Genomic DNA, 17,505 nt, shown 5'->3' with positions numbered 1-17,505 from the left:
GAAAATAAATTAATATATATAAATAAATTAATAAACTACAAAATATATAAAATAAATATAGATAAACATAGAAATAAAAAAAATTCTTTCAATTTAGAATATTCAATTTTAATAAAGTCTAATAATAAAAAAAATATTCTGTTGAGTAGGGTTGGACAATGAATTTAAGTTAATGATTTAGAAACTTTCTTTTCTTCATCTTGCATATAAATTTAAAAATTATAATAGTAGTTGAAGCAAAGGAATGGGAATTTATATTAATATCATAGAATCTGTATGATTAATTTTTTATTTTTTTTATATTGATATTGTATAAATAAGAATTTAAATTTTATTTATCTTAATAAAGAATTTAAATTTTTTATTAATTTAATGGATTAAACTCAAAAATATGTATATAATTAAAGTTTAATTTTTTAAATTTGAGCAATACTATTAATTATAATTAATTTATTAAAATTTATAAAGTTTTATATAAAATAATTTTAATAATTTTTTTTTAGTGTTAAATAAAATAATGTTTTTTATAAATATAATAAAAAGAAATAAATCCGTCCCAAAAGGCGGTTGTTGCTAATTCTGAATAAAGGAGCTAAAATAAATAATTATTTATTTTATTAGAATTGGATAAAAAAAATTGGGTACAACCATCTTTATTTAAGTTCTTTTTTTCCTATTTTTTGTTTATAAAAAATAAATTAAAAAAAAAACATATATACCCTCTTAACTTAAATTATATAATTTTCAAATAGCTCGAAGCAACCCTTAAGGGCATTTTGTTTATTGAGTAATTTCTAATTATTTTCTTTTTTTTCCATTCTTTTAAAATCTATTTTAATTTTTTATTTTAATTTAATTATTTGTTGAGATAATTAGAAAATAGTATTCTCTTCTTTCAAAATCCTTTGTCTTAAATCTAAAACGGATAATTTTTAAATGAAAGCAACATCACTTTTTATGTTTTTTTTCTATTAAATAACCAGACTAACGATTTATTCTTTCATAATACACTTTATTTTTTAACTAAAGAAATTTTAATAATTTCAATAAATTCTTTTTTAAATTTGCTTGAATTAATTTTTTTATATTTTAATATAAAAAACGTATTTATAAAATTATCTCACTCTATTGATTAATACTAACCCTAAATTCGATGTATATAATATTTTTTTTTAATAATGTAATGTAGAATAAGTGGGAGAAAAATATTTTTATTTAAAGTTTTTTATTTATTGAATAGTATATTAAATTTAATAATAAGAAAATTCTATTTTTTATAAAAATTATTTAAAGCGTCTTTTTTATTTGACCTGTGAAATATTTTTAATTTTTTTATATAATAAAAAATAAATATAACAAGAAATAAAAAAGATGGCTAGGAACAATAAAGTAAAAAATAGTAAGATATAAGATTCTGTAACGGTTTAATACATATAGAAATTAAAAGAATACATAAAAATATTAATTCTTAAAAATCTCATAAACAAGATTCAAGAATAAAATTAGTTTGGTAGAACAAGAGAAGTAAGTCATAACCAATTATGTAAAATCTATATCGAGAATTTAAATATTATATATGTAATTAGTCCGATCTTTTGTAGGAGTTATTCATAATAACGAACTTTGCAAAATAAATTTGTTTATCATAAAGAGTTTTATTATTCTAGACTCTAGTTTACTTTAATTGTTATTTGAACAAGTAAAAGTTATGTTTTAGTCCGAGTAAGAATAACATTTCTTTTCTGCATGTCCATAGAGTTTTTAAAAATTCAAGTATCTCAAAGATAGGTAGAGAGGAATGAATTTTTCAAAGGCACTGTACTCCTTAATTTGCATCAAGAGTCTATTGATGAGAAGGGGTTTGGGAGAGCTTGAACCTAATTTATATAATGATGAATATAGGTGCAATTGAAATTATATATTTGTGTATTGATAAAGTCATTCACTATTTTTTAAAGCCCTATTTCTCCTCTAGACGAACCATATAGTTAAGAAAAAGTATGAACCAAAATAGAAGAGCTTATTCACCTATGAGTAAATATTCCATAGTAGTCTCTCGTGCATCTTTCTTAGTACTACCTCTAGACGAACCATAAAAATATTTATGCTAGAGTAGCTCTTAATACAAATAAGAAAAATTTTATTATAGTCATTTCTGCACATTCAATATATTTTACGAATAGAGAAATACATAGAGTTGGATATAGTAAAATAAGAAATTAAAGGATTTATTAAAATTGTTTGTTTGAAAATTTCTAGAAAAGCTAATCATAGGTTCTTCTCTTTATCGAAACAATAGCTTCGTTATAATCATTGCTAAACTTGTTGAAGAGACAAATATAATCAAGGTATATCTTTTTTATCAAAGGTTGAATAGATTGTTCGAAAAAGAATTAGACCAAAAATTAGGATATATTCTGCAAAAAGAAAACTTCCATCAAAGAGAAGCAAATGAAAGGTTTTTATAAAAATTCTCATAGAATCAAGAATGAAGTTTTTATTCTGTACATGCCATGCATTAGTAACTACACTCAAACTCCAAAAAATCTAAATTATTTCAAACTTTCTATTTTTTGTAAGAATAAAATATTTACAGAATCTTGGATCAAACCTTATTTTATTTTTAAGTAAGTCCCTCCACTTAAAAGTCGAGTACTCTACCATTGAGTTAGCAACCCTCTCTCCTGAAAAAAAAAATAGACTATGTAGATACAATCGAAATCAAAATAAAGACTAAATAAAGAGGTTGAATCATCCGACACAATTAAAGCATTAAACTAGCAAAAAACTTAAAAGAAATGAAATATAAAAATTTTTAATCAATTTTTTTTAAAAAAAGAAGAGATAAAAAATATAAATATGGATAAAATAAAATTTTATAGATCACCTCTTGTTTTTAATATATTAAATCCTAGCTTTATGTGGACATAAGTCTTTTTTTGCTTTTACATGCATAACCTTTATGACCCAATTTTATCAAAAACTAGGATTGTTGTAGGAACATTACTAAGGCTATCAAAACTGAACCTCTATGCTTTTCCTCTACTTCTTCTATACTTATAGGAACGCGGGGAGAAGGGACAAAGATGTGAAAGATCTCTTGAGTGATTTGGTATGTATCATAAAGGCGTTCTACATCCTACTTCTATAGAGCATGTCACTAATAGAACTACCCTCGCTTCTAGAGCCTCCCTCAATGGAACGATGAGGGCCGGAGCACGGATAGGATCATCGGAGGAGGAGCTTGAAGCAGAATCGCACTAGGGGTAAGTGAAGAGGAAGTATTCTTGTTTATTTGGAGAAGAAAAAAGGAAGAAGTCTCCCTCAATGGAACGATGAGGGCCGGAGCACGGATGGGATCATCGGAGGAGGAGCTTGAAGCAGAATCGCACTAGGGGTAAGTGAAGAGGAAGTATTCTTGTTTATTTGGAGAAGAAAAAAGGAAAAAGAAATTATCATAGAAAGTATAAACGGAAAAGAAAATGCAACCGAGTCTTTTTGAGAGGTGAAGCAAAAGTGAAAGAAAGGTTCTTATAAGACGATTTCGATGGAAGGCTTTAAATGCAACACGATAAGTAGGGCAATCACCATTAAGGGGCTATATAGACGAAATGGCGCGAGCAGTAAAAAATCAATTTTAGTAGGCCACGTGTCCCAGATCTCGAGAACAATTATCTCTTTCGATTCTGAATAATCGAAAACCAGCAGAAAACCTCTGATGTTACATAACGCCCAAAGTAAGCCGTGAGCGGTCACTACAAAATAGGTTCACGTGGAAAAAATATAATAAGTAATGAGATCTCACCCAAGGAGAGGATCCGGACATCTCAAACACTATTCATCATTAAGACTCGTCCTCCCCTGGATGGGATTGAGATCTTTTTGGTTATTTTTTAGAATTAGAGCCTCACTATTTATGGAGAATTTAAAAGAGGCCCCAATTACCATTTGACGACCATTTATTATTTTATTGGTTGACTTTTTTTTTCTTTTAATGAATGATGTGGCTTTTTTATTAAGTAGTTATATATCATAAATATTTAAATGAACTTATTTAATTAAATTAATTTAATTAAAACTTATAAAATAAAATTTGTGAGTCCAGAAGACATGTAGCAATTTATAATTTAAATTTAACATTTTTCATTCCTAATCAAAACTATATATATAATATTTAAATTTATTATAGATATTTTATTATAAATTTTTTTTATAGTTTGATATTTCATGTTATATTTATTAATTATACATTGTGTAATCTATTATATATGTGTCTCAGCGCACACAAGCACTGCCCCAAAAAAAAAATATTTGATATTGGCCCAAGTAATGGAAGTTACATTCTTGCCGAAAAGCATGATATACAGGCGGCTATTAGCAACAACGACAAGGGGATGTAAGATTCTTGAATACGATGACAAATGGATAAGGAGGTGGAGAAAAAGAACAGAATAGTTTTTTTTTTTTTTAATTTTTAATGAATACTCACTAATAAATTTAGACCATTTCTCATTATTTTTTAAATAATATGAACCTGTTAATAAACAACCTATAAAGGAGATATATATTGTATCAAAAGAAATTTAGCATGATTAGAGAGAAGCGTTAACAATTTTACAAGCACAAATATTATCCCCAACTCTAGTACTTGTATCCCTTAACATACAAACTCTCAGAAGCCAATCCACCAGAACTTCCTCCGGTATACTTTCCAAGAGTTGCCTCAGAATTGGCAGTGCACCTTTCTAAGAATGCTTTCTGAGCTTTCTCAATATTCTCCTTCTTTCCAGCCCATATTTTCAGTGTACTTTGTTGCAGAGCTCGCCCGAAGGAGAAGGATAATGTCCATGGTTTTAACACTGGAAGCTTGTTCATTGCATTAAGGTTCAATGTCGCCTCCTCCTCACTCTGTCCACCGGACAAAAACACAATGCCTGGAACGGCTGGTGGAACAGTTCGGCGTAGTGCAGTAACTGTGTACTCAGCAATTACCTCTGCTGCTACCTGTGAAAGTTTTATTTTCCCATTATAGATGTATATAAATGAAGTTCAAGAAGGATGAGACTCCACAATTTCTTAATTTATTTAGGTATATATCATGGAAATCTCAGAACAAGTATCCTACTGGAAACTACATAAAAAAAAAAAGGAAATTAAAACTTACTAATAAAATTCTCAAAATCTTTTTACCTTTGGGCTATCAGAACCAGGAGTAACCATGTTAGGCTTAAGGAGTGTGCCTTCAAGAAGAACATGTTGATCATTCAGAGCCTTGTAAACTGCTGCGAGAACAATCTCTGTCACATAAGCACACTTCTTGATGTCATGAGGACCATCGGTCAAGACCTCCGGTTCAACAATGGGCACCAGCCCATTCTCTTGACAAATGATGGCATAACGAGCCAAGCCCTGTGCATTCTGTTGTATTGCCAATTCAGAGGGCTCAGTAGGACCAATCTTCAGGACAGCCCGCCACTTGGCGAATCTAGCACCAGCCTTATAGTACTGCTGGCAGCGAGCACCCAGCGAGTCAAAGCCTTGGGTTGTAGTTTCACCATTAGTGCCTGCTAATTCAACAGTCCCTTTGTCAACTTTGATCCCAGGAACAACATTGTTTTCCTGGAGAACTTCAACAAATGGTTTTCCATCAGAGGTTTTCTGGTAGAGGGTTTCTTCGAAGAGGATGACACCTGAAAGATAGGGGAGGGCATTGGGGGAGGTGAAAAGGAGCTCGCGGAGAGCTTGGCGATTAGACTCCACATTCTCAACACTTATACTGGCGAGACGCTTGCCAATAGTGCCTGTGCTCTCATCTGCAGCCAAAATGCCCTTCCCTGGGGTGGCAATGTACTTGGCAGTCCTGATAAGCTCATCTGAAAATACACTTCGCTTAGAAGAAAATGTCATTACTTACTTTTAAACCCTTTTTTACATGTTGGGATCTCAATGTTTATTCTTTAAAGAGAAAAATTACAAGCCCTAGAAAGGCTAAAAATTAGGCAATGACCATGTCAGAGAGATTACCTGCATATTTTCCAACAAAGGCCGACATGGCTAAATCTTACGAGGCGTGTATAAGATGAAGGGTAGACAGACGACGAAAATGCAAAAATAAACCAACGCAAAGCGTTTATATAAAAAAGAAGATAGCTCCCATGGAATATACCAACAGAATCCAACAAATACCATGGTTAACACGTGTCAGCAGATTAGCCCAACAAAGATTATCACTCTTGGATAGAGCAATGAGTGATCACTCTCTCAGCCAAGTGGCACTCTATCTCAACTTTATCCCTACTAACATCGCAAAATCCCTATAACTAATGTGTGGAAAAGCCAATCCATCCCTCATCCACTTGCTCCCTACAGAATCTGAAGAGGTGTACATCCACGGCTGAACAGAACGACAGGGCCATTTTTGGAGTTCCCAGCTCATCTAGTCTTAGCCACTACTCCTCATCCATCCATATCAACGTCGCTTTTTAATCAAATCACCTCTCTCGATGCATTTCCTGATTTCATTTGTTTCATGCCTCAACGTTGAAGCAAGAAACTCAAAGAGCACAGAAATTTAATATCTGAAATGCAGATGTATTTTAATCATGGTGAAGCTGTCAACGTGTTTGAAGTTAATCCCTATTAAACCCCTTGTATGAAAACTCAAGTGGGGTGATTCCCATTTTGGTCAAGCCTACCCCATGCAAGAATTGGCGTAAATCCGCCCTTGGGATATTTCACTGCCAGCAAATTGCAAATCAAATTCTTCAGCAGATCTATAATAGAACCAAGAGGTGCATGATTTTATAATCTAATGTTGCAAAGTTTCAAAAACTTGACCATGAGATGGGGAAATTACAGGTTTAATGAAGTCAAAATTTGTTGAAAACTAAAATCAAAGAACTTGGAATATATAGAGTAACAGCACATCAAGCTGATTTCCCCCCAACAACTCACGGATAATCAACAACTCTCTATTGAACTTATTGTGTAAGGGTCACCACTGGTTGATCATCATCTGTACCAAAATATCTATCTCCAAACTCTCCCATGCCAGGAATGACACGAAAATCTTCGTTCAGACCAATTTCAATCTCAGATGTCACAATCTTTATTCTTGGGAACCTTTTGCAGACCACATGAACTCCCTGAGGTGCCTGCCAAAACAAACAGCATTGTACCACGATTTTTCAAAGAAGGGGACAAAAATTATAATAAAAGGGAAAAAGTAAGAAATAATAAGTACATTAAGACTCTAAGAGCAGTCACTTACAGATATCAGATTAAGAAATATAATATTGGACTCTGGAACACCCTTGCTAATCAGTAAAGAGATAGCTTGAACTGCTGAGTTGCCTGAAGGGAAGGTATACTAATCAACTTGTGGAAGTTGACAAAATTTATCCATTTTATTAGTTTCTATCAAGTTCAAAAAAAAAAAATTGCAATTATATCTAGAATACCATCTAGAAGCTAGAATCCTACGAGTTCTGTTCAAGAGATATTATCTTATGAAATTAATATAAAGAAGGTTATTTCATCATTTCCAAATACAACAATATCCAATGATGTCAAAGGATGCATGAATACCAACTACTTGCATTACAGACAAGCAGAAAGATCAAAATTTTATCATATGAATGGTACGCAATGTGGAAATTGGAATAAATCCACCTTAACATTTTCCATCACACTAAAACATTTATCTATTATATAAAGAGGGAATGTGGGAACCAGAGGAAAGTGAGGCAAGAGACACAATGAAGAAAAAGGAAATAGTTTCCATCTCTAGAATGGACGAACCTGTCCCTAGAATGGGATCCAATAGCAACACATGTCTCTTTGAGATGTCTTGTGGCAATTTCTCATAGATTAGCTGCCAAATTATTGGACCAAGAAAACAGTCAGAATTTAACAATTCTACAACAGATAAAGAGACACCCCTGAACCCTACAGGGACATCCACATAAGTATAGAGAAAGAAGCATCTACAAACCTGCTGACCATTGTCACCTTCCCTATGAATAAGTATCTTCCCAATCTTGATACCTTTACAACATGCTCGTAAGGCATTCTCCATACTCTCACCACTGGGAACAGTTTAATGTGTATTAGCTAGTGCTTTTGATAAAGCTGCTTTCAGATTCACTTGGCACTCCAATTCAATTATCCAAATTACTTCAACTATGGAAACTAGAATGAACCATCAATCATATGCTATCCATTTATCTGATTATAAAAATCTAACTCCAAAAATTAGAACTGTATTTCATGTTAACATGTAACAAGTTGTTTCATGAGTCAGCTTGACAACCATTGTCTGACTAGGAACATTAGTACAACAATACAACAGCAGTTAGTCGTGATCACACGGAAAACAAGAAGAATAGCAGCAAATTTGTAGCCTCCACAGACTTTTATATCATGGCTACAGGAGATAGAAAATGCAAAATTGAAGAATCACTATGTAAAACAAAGATGGAATAATTCACACATTTTGAGACTTGAGACCACATCAGTACCTCCTAATTACAGAGACACCACATAACCTCTTGCAGAAATCCACACCAGTATACACAGACCCTGCATTTCACAAGAAAAATGAATGTAGCATTTTTAAAAGAATAAAATTAAAATTAAAAATACGCATCCTTTTCTATTTTTTGGATTTGAGTGTGTTTGTGTGTATATTGTATGTCGGAATCTGGACTACATAGAATCTAATATTGTCTTCCATTTCTCTACATTCTCTTAAAAATTTTAGTTATAAATAGTTAAATACATTAACTTACTTTCTTAATTATAAGTGCTTAAGTATATTATATAATATGCTTAATCCTTAATTATATCTGTACCTTATAGTTAAAGATTATATAATCCATTTGTCTAACTTGTTTTACCCTTGGTCAGACCAACTAGATAGTATGGATATTTAAAATTACAAGGACTAAATAATATATATAGTTAAAATTATTAGAACTAAACTATATAAATATTCAAGATCAATATTGCTTTCTTTGAAAAAAATACTGAAGAACTTGATTTTACAAAATATAAGAACATTTACTTAAGTAATTTTGAAATAAAGATGAACTAGTGAATTTCTTAAAAATCCACAGATTTGATAGTAGTTCTCCCAATAATAAATTTTAAAACTTTAGTTCAGGTATGACCTTCCATGATAAACAATTGCATAAAATTTTTTAAATAACCAAAACCCAGATAGAACCAAACCTGAACCAAGAACCGAATCAGAATCAAAAAATTGAAACACTGAACCAAAACATACCAACATTTTGGTTTGGTTCCAACTCCTAGCTAGACCAAATAGGAACAAGAACAGCACACTCCTATCCAGAAATACAAAACAGCTCTAATACAAAAAAAGTGGGCTTGTCATTTATGCAAATGTATATGATAGCAAATAAACCAATGACAAGTTCTACCCAGATGCCAACATGCACATCCAACAAGAAGCTATAATTATCAAGCAATGAGAAAGTTTATGAGCACTTATATTCATGATAAAACATAATAAGAGCAAAGTATAGTAAACATCACGTATCCTCCTCCATCTGGCATGCAGAATATCAACTGCAAGAAAACTTAAACTAGAACCAAAATCTAGAACTCCCACATGTTGCATTAAGAAGCTGCAAACATGAAGTGACATCAGCTTACCAGTGGGAGTGGTCACTTGCTTTTCCGTAAATGGTAGATGTCCCAGACCATGTTCAACAACCTTGCAAAAGCACAAGAAAGTGATGTACCAATATAAATATAGTAGAAAAACCTTGTGATCAAGTGAGAAAAAAATTAACCTATAGGAGGAAAAGAAGCAAATAATAAATAAACATAAATACGATATCAATCTAAATACATAAATATACATACCAAGCGAATCAAACGGTCAGCATAAAAAACAAAGTCATGTTTTGTTGTTTGAGAATCACGTACAAGGGTATGCATACCTCGAATCTGCATAAAACTAACAAAAATTACTGGATACAGACCACCAAAAACTACTAGATATTGGACCAAATAAACCACTGACATATACTTAAATAAAAACTAACTCAATAAAAAATGAATTATCCAATTGTTAAGCAGAATTAGCACAAGAAACCATACCTGAAAGGTTGATTGAATGACATACAAATTAGGGTATATTTTACAAAGATCATGTTGACCAAGCTTTGTACGAATATGCTGTACAATCAAATCAACAGCTACATGATTATCTCCTCCTCGGGGAATTATTATATCTGCATACTTCTTTGTTGGAAGTATGAAGTCATCAAAAGCCGGCTTCACAAATTTTGAGTACTGCATAAAGATATTAATGCATTAATTTCTATCACGAGAAAAGCTAACACACCATACCAGTAACTACACTGTTAGAGAGCTTCTTCAAAATGCCTTTCATAGCAAAATCTTGACTAGGACCTATATTTTATAGTGGATAACTCCCACTTCAAGAAAAGGGATTCTCTTTTATTGCCCCTTGTTTGACACGTATAAGGGGTCATTAGGAGAAGGATGAGATTGAAAGACAGAAGATCCTTTTGACCTTTTGTCTGCAATATCAATATTACACACAGAAAAAAGAAACCTAAAAGTTTCCATCTTTATTTTCTCTGCAGGAGCACGAAGCATATATTCAAAGAAAAGATGCAACTCTCGCAAGACAGATATTTTTCTTTAAAAAATGAACAAATTAGGTTATCAGCACTTCACAATTGCACATATTAAAATGGAAAGTTGCCAACCTGATCAAGGACTGCACCAATATCTCTACCCTTCTCAACAGTATCACGCCTTATTCTTCTTGCCAGGCGTACATCAGCATCTAATTTAAAATTCAATGATGTGAAGCACTCACAATAAAATGAAGAGACAAATGAACTATGCAAACGTAAAATCATTTTATAGGAACATCGGAAACTGTTCAGAAGAAAGAGACAAGAAATGAAGTCTTTTAGAACCAAGGCACCATTAACATGTAATAACTTTGTTATTAAGGGGTGGGTGTAGCACTGCAGGGGGCTGCTATGCACAAAAACCCTAAACACCAAAAAATGGCAGCTGTGGAGGAAAGTTGGAGAAAATGAAGCTTATTCGTAAAACTGTATTACATGGCCTTGTAGTTTAAGCACCTCAGCACCGAACTAAGCCTAAGAAGCTAAAACTATATGTTTGCACTTGAAAGGTTCAATAATCAATTCAGCTTCACGAAAAGGCAATATTGCAGTTAATAGCACTATCACAATCTAAAGAACTTAATTCTGTAGTATACCAATTAATAAGACTGTAGTCGTTAATCATTCATAAAATAAGAACTAAAAGGCAGTGCATGTGATGGAGAAATATCATAGTTCACAGCCTACATATAATTGTATTTTGACTCACATACTTCTATAATGACTTGCATACTTCCATGTATATCAATATCATATGACAAATTTGACAATTTACCTACTAGTGCTTTTATTGTGGGAAAACATAAGTAACTAATGAAATTTATGGTTCAGAACTAAAGGAGGGAAGTTTAGATGAAGAGAAATTGATCTTAATAAAGTGAGAAAATAAGAGAAATTTGTTGTCTTTAAAGTGCATCCCGGTTGCCGAATGCCTCTGAAGAAGGAAAACAAAAGAAAATAATGGGAAGAGAAACAGAGCAAGGAGGGAAAAAAAAAAAGGAATCACAAAGCACACTTGCCTTCCAAAGCACTCAGAATGAACTCATATTTCACTAATGCAAAGCCTCTGCAAATAACTAGGTTATCTAAACGTTTATAGAGACCCAAAGGCTATCCATTGTCTTATCAGAATTAACTATCCTGAACTAGAAAAATTATAAAGCAGTACAAGAAAGGAAGCAAACAAAATCTCAAATAAGAAAAGCCCAAAATAATAATAAAAACTTAAATTCCCAAATAGAATAATGCATGTAGGAAATGCATAATATTTGTACATAGAAAATTTTAGAAGAAAAATCTGAATCCTCATGATTAAGAATTAAACCAAAATAATCCCTAAATCTGCATTTCCTTCACAGTGTTAGAACTTAGAAGCCATCTAGACAAAATATCATTACCAATTTAACAGAGCTGGTTTACCTGCACTGGAAACAATGACAAAAAGCATAAAGGTAGCACTTCACTTCACTATTAAGCATAAAAGAAAACAAAATTCAGATCTATATAAGTTAATTTTTAATTCTATTAGCAAGTCACAAATGATAAAGGACAAACATAACAAAGGAAGAAAATAAATAACCTGTATCAACAAATATCTTCATGTTCATCAAATCTCGGACACGAGGGTCATGGAAAACAAGTATGCCTTCCAATATTATAACATCTGAAGGATTGACCTGCAAAATATTTACAGAAATTTAGTTGACAGCAATTCACCTTGAACAACAATACATGATAGAAATTACATACATTTTTTGCCTGTATGTTAGAGAGAAGCTGATGACTACTTCATACGAAGATATGAAGTAGATCTACTTCACATGATAAAACTTTGAAAAAAAAAATAATGGGGAAAGAGATTGACACTTCAATTAAGTCAGTAACGTATTATCTCGGGGACAAACCTTTCTATTGATGATCATTGAGAATACATAGCAACATCACATGTCTGCCCCATGTCCAGAATATTTTGAGACTCAAAGAACCAACAATCATTTTGGTGGGAAAAAGCAAATTTCATATGCCTTTTTCTGAAATAATACCAATAACAAAAGTTTTACTAGATCTCTCTTAATGATTCCTAAATTTCATCATAATAAGAAAGCAGAATGGGCCTAACTCATCCCAAAACCTAATTCAAGGAGGAGATTGCTCAAAAGGCAGGATTATTCAAATCTTTATAAGAGCACATTACCTACCTACCTAATTGAAACGAAATACTTAACAACATAGTTACTAAAGGCTCAAAGTGCAGTAAGGTGCAAAAGGGTCTTGGGGCTTAGGCACAAGGCACATGCACACACCTGAATGACGCGAGATGCAAAAAGATAAAATTTAATAAAAATAAAAATAAAAATGAAATAAAATAATAATAGATGTAGCTATAGTTAACTAAACTTATCAAAATTACCAATCTACAAAGCATTGATAAATATAAAAAAAAAAGTATAAAATAAAGATTTAACACCAACTTTGGAACTTGCTAGAAAATAAAATAAACACAAATTTTGGAAATTCAAAAACACTATATATTTTTAATACTCTCAAAAAAATCCAAATAACTCTATTTGTTTTAAGGAAAAAAGATCAAAAAAGCAATTTTGGAGAACCTAGAAATAGACAATCTAAATAACATGTTAATATTACTTTATATGTAAATACCTAAAAAGAAATGTTGGCATCTTTTTTTTTAAAAAAAAAATAAATAAAGAACAATACCAAAAAAATTACTGAAATGAGAACCCGTATAACATTGTTAGTGATACTTAAAAAGGATACTTTAAATAAACTACAAATAGGGAAGCCAAAAAACCTATTAGCCTGATAAAGATAATATATGAATATTGAAAATAATGAAAGATAATTGGATTAAATGACCATCAGTGTTGAAAATGAAAATATATGAGGTTTGTGATCATGGGTGAGGAGTTTTGTGATCATGAGAGTGGTGGTTTCATGAGATTTTGGCAACTAGTTATGATTGGTGATGCTAATTATGAGAACCTCCTAATGTGTCATATCAAATTCTAATAGAATGGCGAATTTTGGGTTGATTGATAGTGTTATCTGCCATGGAAGTGTTTGCCAAATGTGGAAATAAAAAAGGTGCGCCTTTCTAGACCCTTGTGCCTAGAATAAGGCGCATGCCTCAACACATAAGGCGAGCCCCTGGTGGATGTAACCTGCATTTCTCCTGTAGAGGCACTGGATTGGAGACTAATAAGCCTTGATCCCATGGCACTCCTTTTAATAACTATGCTTACTACTCTATTCACAACCATAATACTATAAATGCAATAACAATTTGCTTCAACATTAAGAATCATATGGAGAAAAGTGCACAGGATTGTTAAATTGGTTTGACTATCCATTCAGAAAATTAAGTCTTTGAGCAAATATCACATAGAACTAAGCAGTAAGTGTAAATTTAAAATGACTATTGTTCATTATACATAAATGTCTCATCTTAAGATATTTTCAAAAGGATTTAGCATATAAACCAAGTACAGTAATATACTGCATTACAAGTGCATAACAACAAAACTGTACCCGTCTTGCAGGAAAAACATCATTTTTGTAACTCTTGAAGTCATAGTTTGGAATATCTACTGCTTGCCCATGCCTCAACTTCTCCATGTCACATAATAGTTTTTCAGTGTCAAATGCATCTGAGAATAAAGGAAATATAGTACTGAAGAAATGGAAAAATACAGCATCCACCAGATAAAGAAAATAATGGCATCAAATCATCCCAAAAAACATTCTTCTTTTGCCAATGCTTGCTTAAGTTCCTTCACTAATATGTACATTAGAACATACCCAAAGTTTGAGAAGTGATTTACTGCTTACCAGGATGGTCAAAGTTATATTCATGGACCCGTGTAAGTTCCTCTTCAGTCAGATTGTGGTAAAAGGAATCCTGCCATGTCATATATGTCAAAATATTTATATGTAAGGTAATCAGTTGAACTTATGAATGAGACCATATGAATAGCATGAAACTGGTTAGGTGGTACAAGGTACTATAAAAAGAAGAGGGAAACATAATAAGAAGTCTAGTTGCTATATCATGTTTATCATATCCATCCTAGAACAATTAAAAAGAAAATCAAACTGAATTTCCAAGCATATAGAGGGCTAAACGAGAAAGCAGTATAAAGACCCCAATGCAGGAGTTCATTGTTATCAATTCCTTCTATTCCCTCAGTTATTTCTCCATTTTGATCCTCAAACACTTCAAAAGTTTCTTCCCTTGGCCCCAAAAAGTTTATTTACAACTGGAAATTATACCTGGTTAACAAGAACAACACGTTGATCATGAAGTTGCTGAATAATCATATCACAAACTGTAGTCTTTCCAGAAGCTGCTCCCCCAGCAACCCCTGTGTCAATAATAATAATAATAATAAACATGCATATCTCAAGCCAAGAAATCAAATCGGTAAAATAAATGTTAAGGTGGAATCACGACTAATGGCAAAAAGTGTTGTTCTAGTTCCATTTAATTTTTTGCATTCATCAAAATCCAAATCAGCAACCATCCTTTTATTTTTCTCTTCTGCAAATTGCTTCACCTGCTAAACCAAAAAGTTTACATATACATAAACCAACTTCAACCACTTCTTTACCCATGACCAAATTATAATTACTCCATTCTCTTAGGATTTTTGCAATCTTACAATGATTTGGACAACTGCAATATGCAAGGCCACAAGTACTCTTTTAAACAATCATGCATTGCTATCAGGTAGCATTAAAGAGGAAGGTAATATTTAAAGGTCATAAAAATACCTCAACAAAGGAATACATCTAGCAAGTGAAAATAGAAAAATGTGGTTTGTCCAGAAAACAGACAATAAGAACACTTATACAACAACAACAAAGTTGTCACACACACAGACAGCACTGAGCACCCAGCAAGATCTACACTTAAAACATGATAAACGCTTAAGCTAATAGCGAACAAATGCAATGCTTCTCAAGCTCCCCCATCTTTTACTCTTTCTGTATGTCCATCCTTAGATTAACCATTATGGAAAGTTCAAAATATATTAACACGTGAAAAAGTAAATAAAAATAAATAAATGATCTTGCACTCATTTTACAATGATGTCTTAAATTAATCACTCCATAATCACTGCAAGACCACACAGGCTATCATTGATCTTCTAAAGAAGAAAATGACTTTTCAGCACTCCAAAGTACACGCTGATCATTAAGAATTAACTGCACTACTTAATTCCCATACTTGTGCCTTCAGGCTAACTTAGAAGGATCTGACATAAAACTGAATGAGAAGACTCACCAATGACAAATGGTTGTTTATATATCTTTTCAGTTTCACAGGTCATTGGTTGCCCCGTCTCTGTATTTCTTGACTCCAAACCATCCATATGAAACCCAGAAAAATGGACCCCTGAGGATGCCTCTATCATATCCACAACTGATTTAGAATCCATTAGAATATACCTGCAAAAGCCACAAGTAAATAAATAAACCATACCAATGAAAAACAATTAAGGCACACCATATATCATGCTGAACCTAACAAGCTCATCTCATGCACCATTCCCAATCCTTGAGCCAACAAATCAAGTTAAATTTTCCAACAAATAAGAGTTCATTTTCATCTATAGAACGCAATCTCCCCCAATTCCAATAATGTGAGGGCAAATTAAGCAAAAGCAATCAATCATGGCATTTTCTGACTCAACTATGATAACCCAGTTCAATTCCGTGGAAGCCAAAGAGAAGCCAAACCCAACCAATCAAAATAAACATTCAAATAGTATCAGCCTCATGATGCCAACCACTTCCTATTCATTGTATCACAAAACATCAGTATCCCAGATAACAATCAACTCCACGAAATCAAAACCAAACTAAACAAAGCAGCAACCATTCATAGAACAAAAGGGGGAAACCAAAAGTGGGGAAAAAACAAAACTTTTTGCACTCCACACTCCAAACTTCATATTATGTCCACAAATCTAAACCAAAAAACTGAACACATGTCCATAAACCAAATACCAATAACAGATTAATAAGCAGTAACCAAGAGATCAGTTCATTAGAGACAAAAGAAATCAACTAAACAAAGAAAAATTAGACTTTTAGTCAGCAACACATACAATTTTAGATTCAGTGAACAGTGCAAACGATGATCCACGAATGGGGGAGAAGAGAGCAGAATATATGCATCAACAAAAAAAATTAAAAAAATTAAAAACAATCCCAGAAAAAGTAGTGACTATTCTTGAATGTACCTGACGTAAAATCGAATCAGAGATGAATGAAGAGGGAGAAAGATTTGAGTGTTACGGAAGATATTTTAATTTAATTTTTCATTAACAAAGATGTTTAATTATTATTATAATTATTGTTAAATATAGAGAGAGAATACAAGAGGGAGAGAATGGACTCGAAGGAGACGTTAAGTGGTAAGTGATTTGGGTATTTATAGAGAGAGAGAGCGAGCGAAGGAGACACTGCATCAAAAGTCTTCGTTACAGAATCGCCCCCACATATTACATAAAATTTCAATTATGCCACTCTAGGGACAATATTCGTAACTCTTTTCCAGTTCGGATCGTTTTATAACAGCTCATAAAATTTGAATTTTCAAAGTTTATTTTATTATAATTATAAATATCACAAATAATATAGCAACGACAAAACTCTTTGTCACGCTGTTTAGACCGATTCCCATTATTATCTTTATCTGAAATGTATTAATTTAAAATTTTAATTTAATTTTTTATTTATTTTAATTTAATTTTTAATTTTAAAATTTTTAATTATTTTAATT

At 32.1% G+C, this 17,505-nt stretch overlaps 2 protein-coding genes across 6 annotated transcripts; both read right to left on the bottom strand.

Moving 5' to 3' along the window:
- Nucleotides 1-4,537: 4,537 nt before the first annotated feature.
- LOC110615250 (fructose-bisphosphate aldolase, cytoplasmic isozyme 1) lies at nucleotides 4,538-6,633 on the bottom strand. Of its 2 annotated transcripts, XM_021757042.2 has the most exons (3): nucleotides 6,025-6,633; nucleotides 5,191-5,873; nucleotides 4,538-5,004 (listed from the first exon to the last, which is right to left on the bottom strand). In XM_021757042.2, the coding sequence occupies exons 1-3, from the start codon at nucleotides 6,050-6,052 to the stop codon at nucleotides 4,642-4,644; spliced, it is 1,074 nt and encodes a 357-aa protein (XP_021612734.1). In that variant the 5' UTR covers nucleotides 6,053-6,633; the 3' UTR covers nucleotides 4,538-4,641. The 2 variants fall into 2 exon arrangements, with proteins under 2 accessions (XP_021612734.1, XP_021612733.1); XM_021757041.2 differs by having other exon boundaries at nucleotides 5,191-6,116.
- Nucleotides 6,634-6,776: 143 nt separating this feature from the next.
- On the bottom strand, nucleotides 6,777-17,118 carry LOC110615248 (uridine kinase-like protein 3). 4 transcript variants are annotated; one of them, XM_021757038.2, is made up of 15 exons: nucleotides 16,964-17,118; nucleotides 16,003-16,166; nucleotides 14,988-15,079; nucleotides 14,547-14,616; nucleotides 14,247-14,365; nucleotides 12,277-12,373; nucleotides 10,767-10,846; nucleotides 10,129-10,323; nucleotides 9,892-9,975; nucleotides 9,679-9,739; nucleotides 8,520-8,580; nucleotides 7,994-8,087; nucleotides 7,801-7,873; nucleotides 7,271-7,353; nucleotides 6,777-7,154 (listed from the first exon to the last, which is right to left on the bottom strand). In XM_021757038.2, exons 2-15 carry the CDS (start codon nucleotides 16,154-16,156, stop codon nucleotides 6,981-6,983), a joined length of 1,437 nt encoding a protein of 478 aa, XP_021612730.1. In that variant the 5' UTR covers nucleotides 16,157-16,166; nucleotides 16,964-17,118; the 3' UTR covers nucleotides 6,777-6,980. The 4 variants fall into 4 exon arrangements, with proteins under 4 accessions (XP_021612730.1, XP_021612729.1, XP_021612731.1 ...); XM_021757037.2 differs by having other exon boundaries at nucleotides 7,801-8,087; XM_021757039.2 differs by lacking the exon at nucleotides 16,964-17,118 and adding an exon at nucleotides 16,829-16,948 and having other exon boundaries at nucleotides 7,801-8,087.
- Nucleotides 17,119-17,505: the final 387 nt, after the last annotated feature.

This window comes from Manihot esculenta, chromosome 5, assembly GCF_001659605.2.
Source record: "Manihot esculenta cultivar AM560-2 chromosome 5, M.esculenta_v8, whole genome shotgun sequence".
In the NCBI taxonomy this organism is placed as follows: domain Eukaryota; kingdom Viridiplantae; phylum Streptophyta; class Magnoliopsida; order Malpighiales; family Euphorbiaceae; genus Manihot; species Manihot esculenta.
The sequence above is the reverse complement of the archived record's forward strand: the minus strand, read 5'-3'. Positions and strand labels throughout refer to the sequence as shown.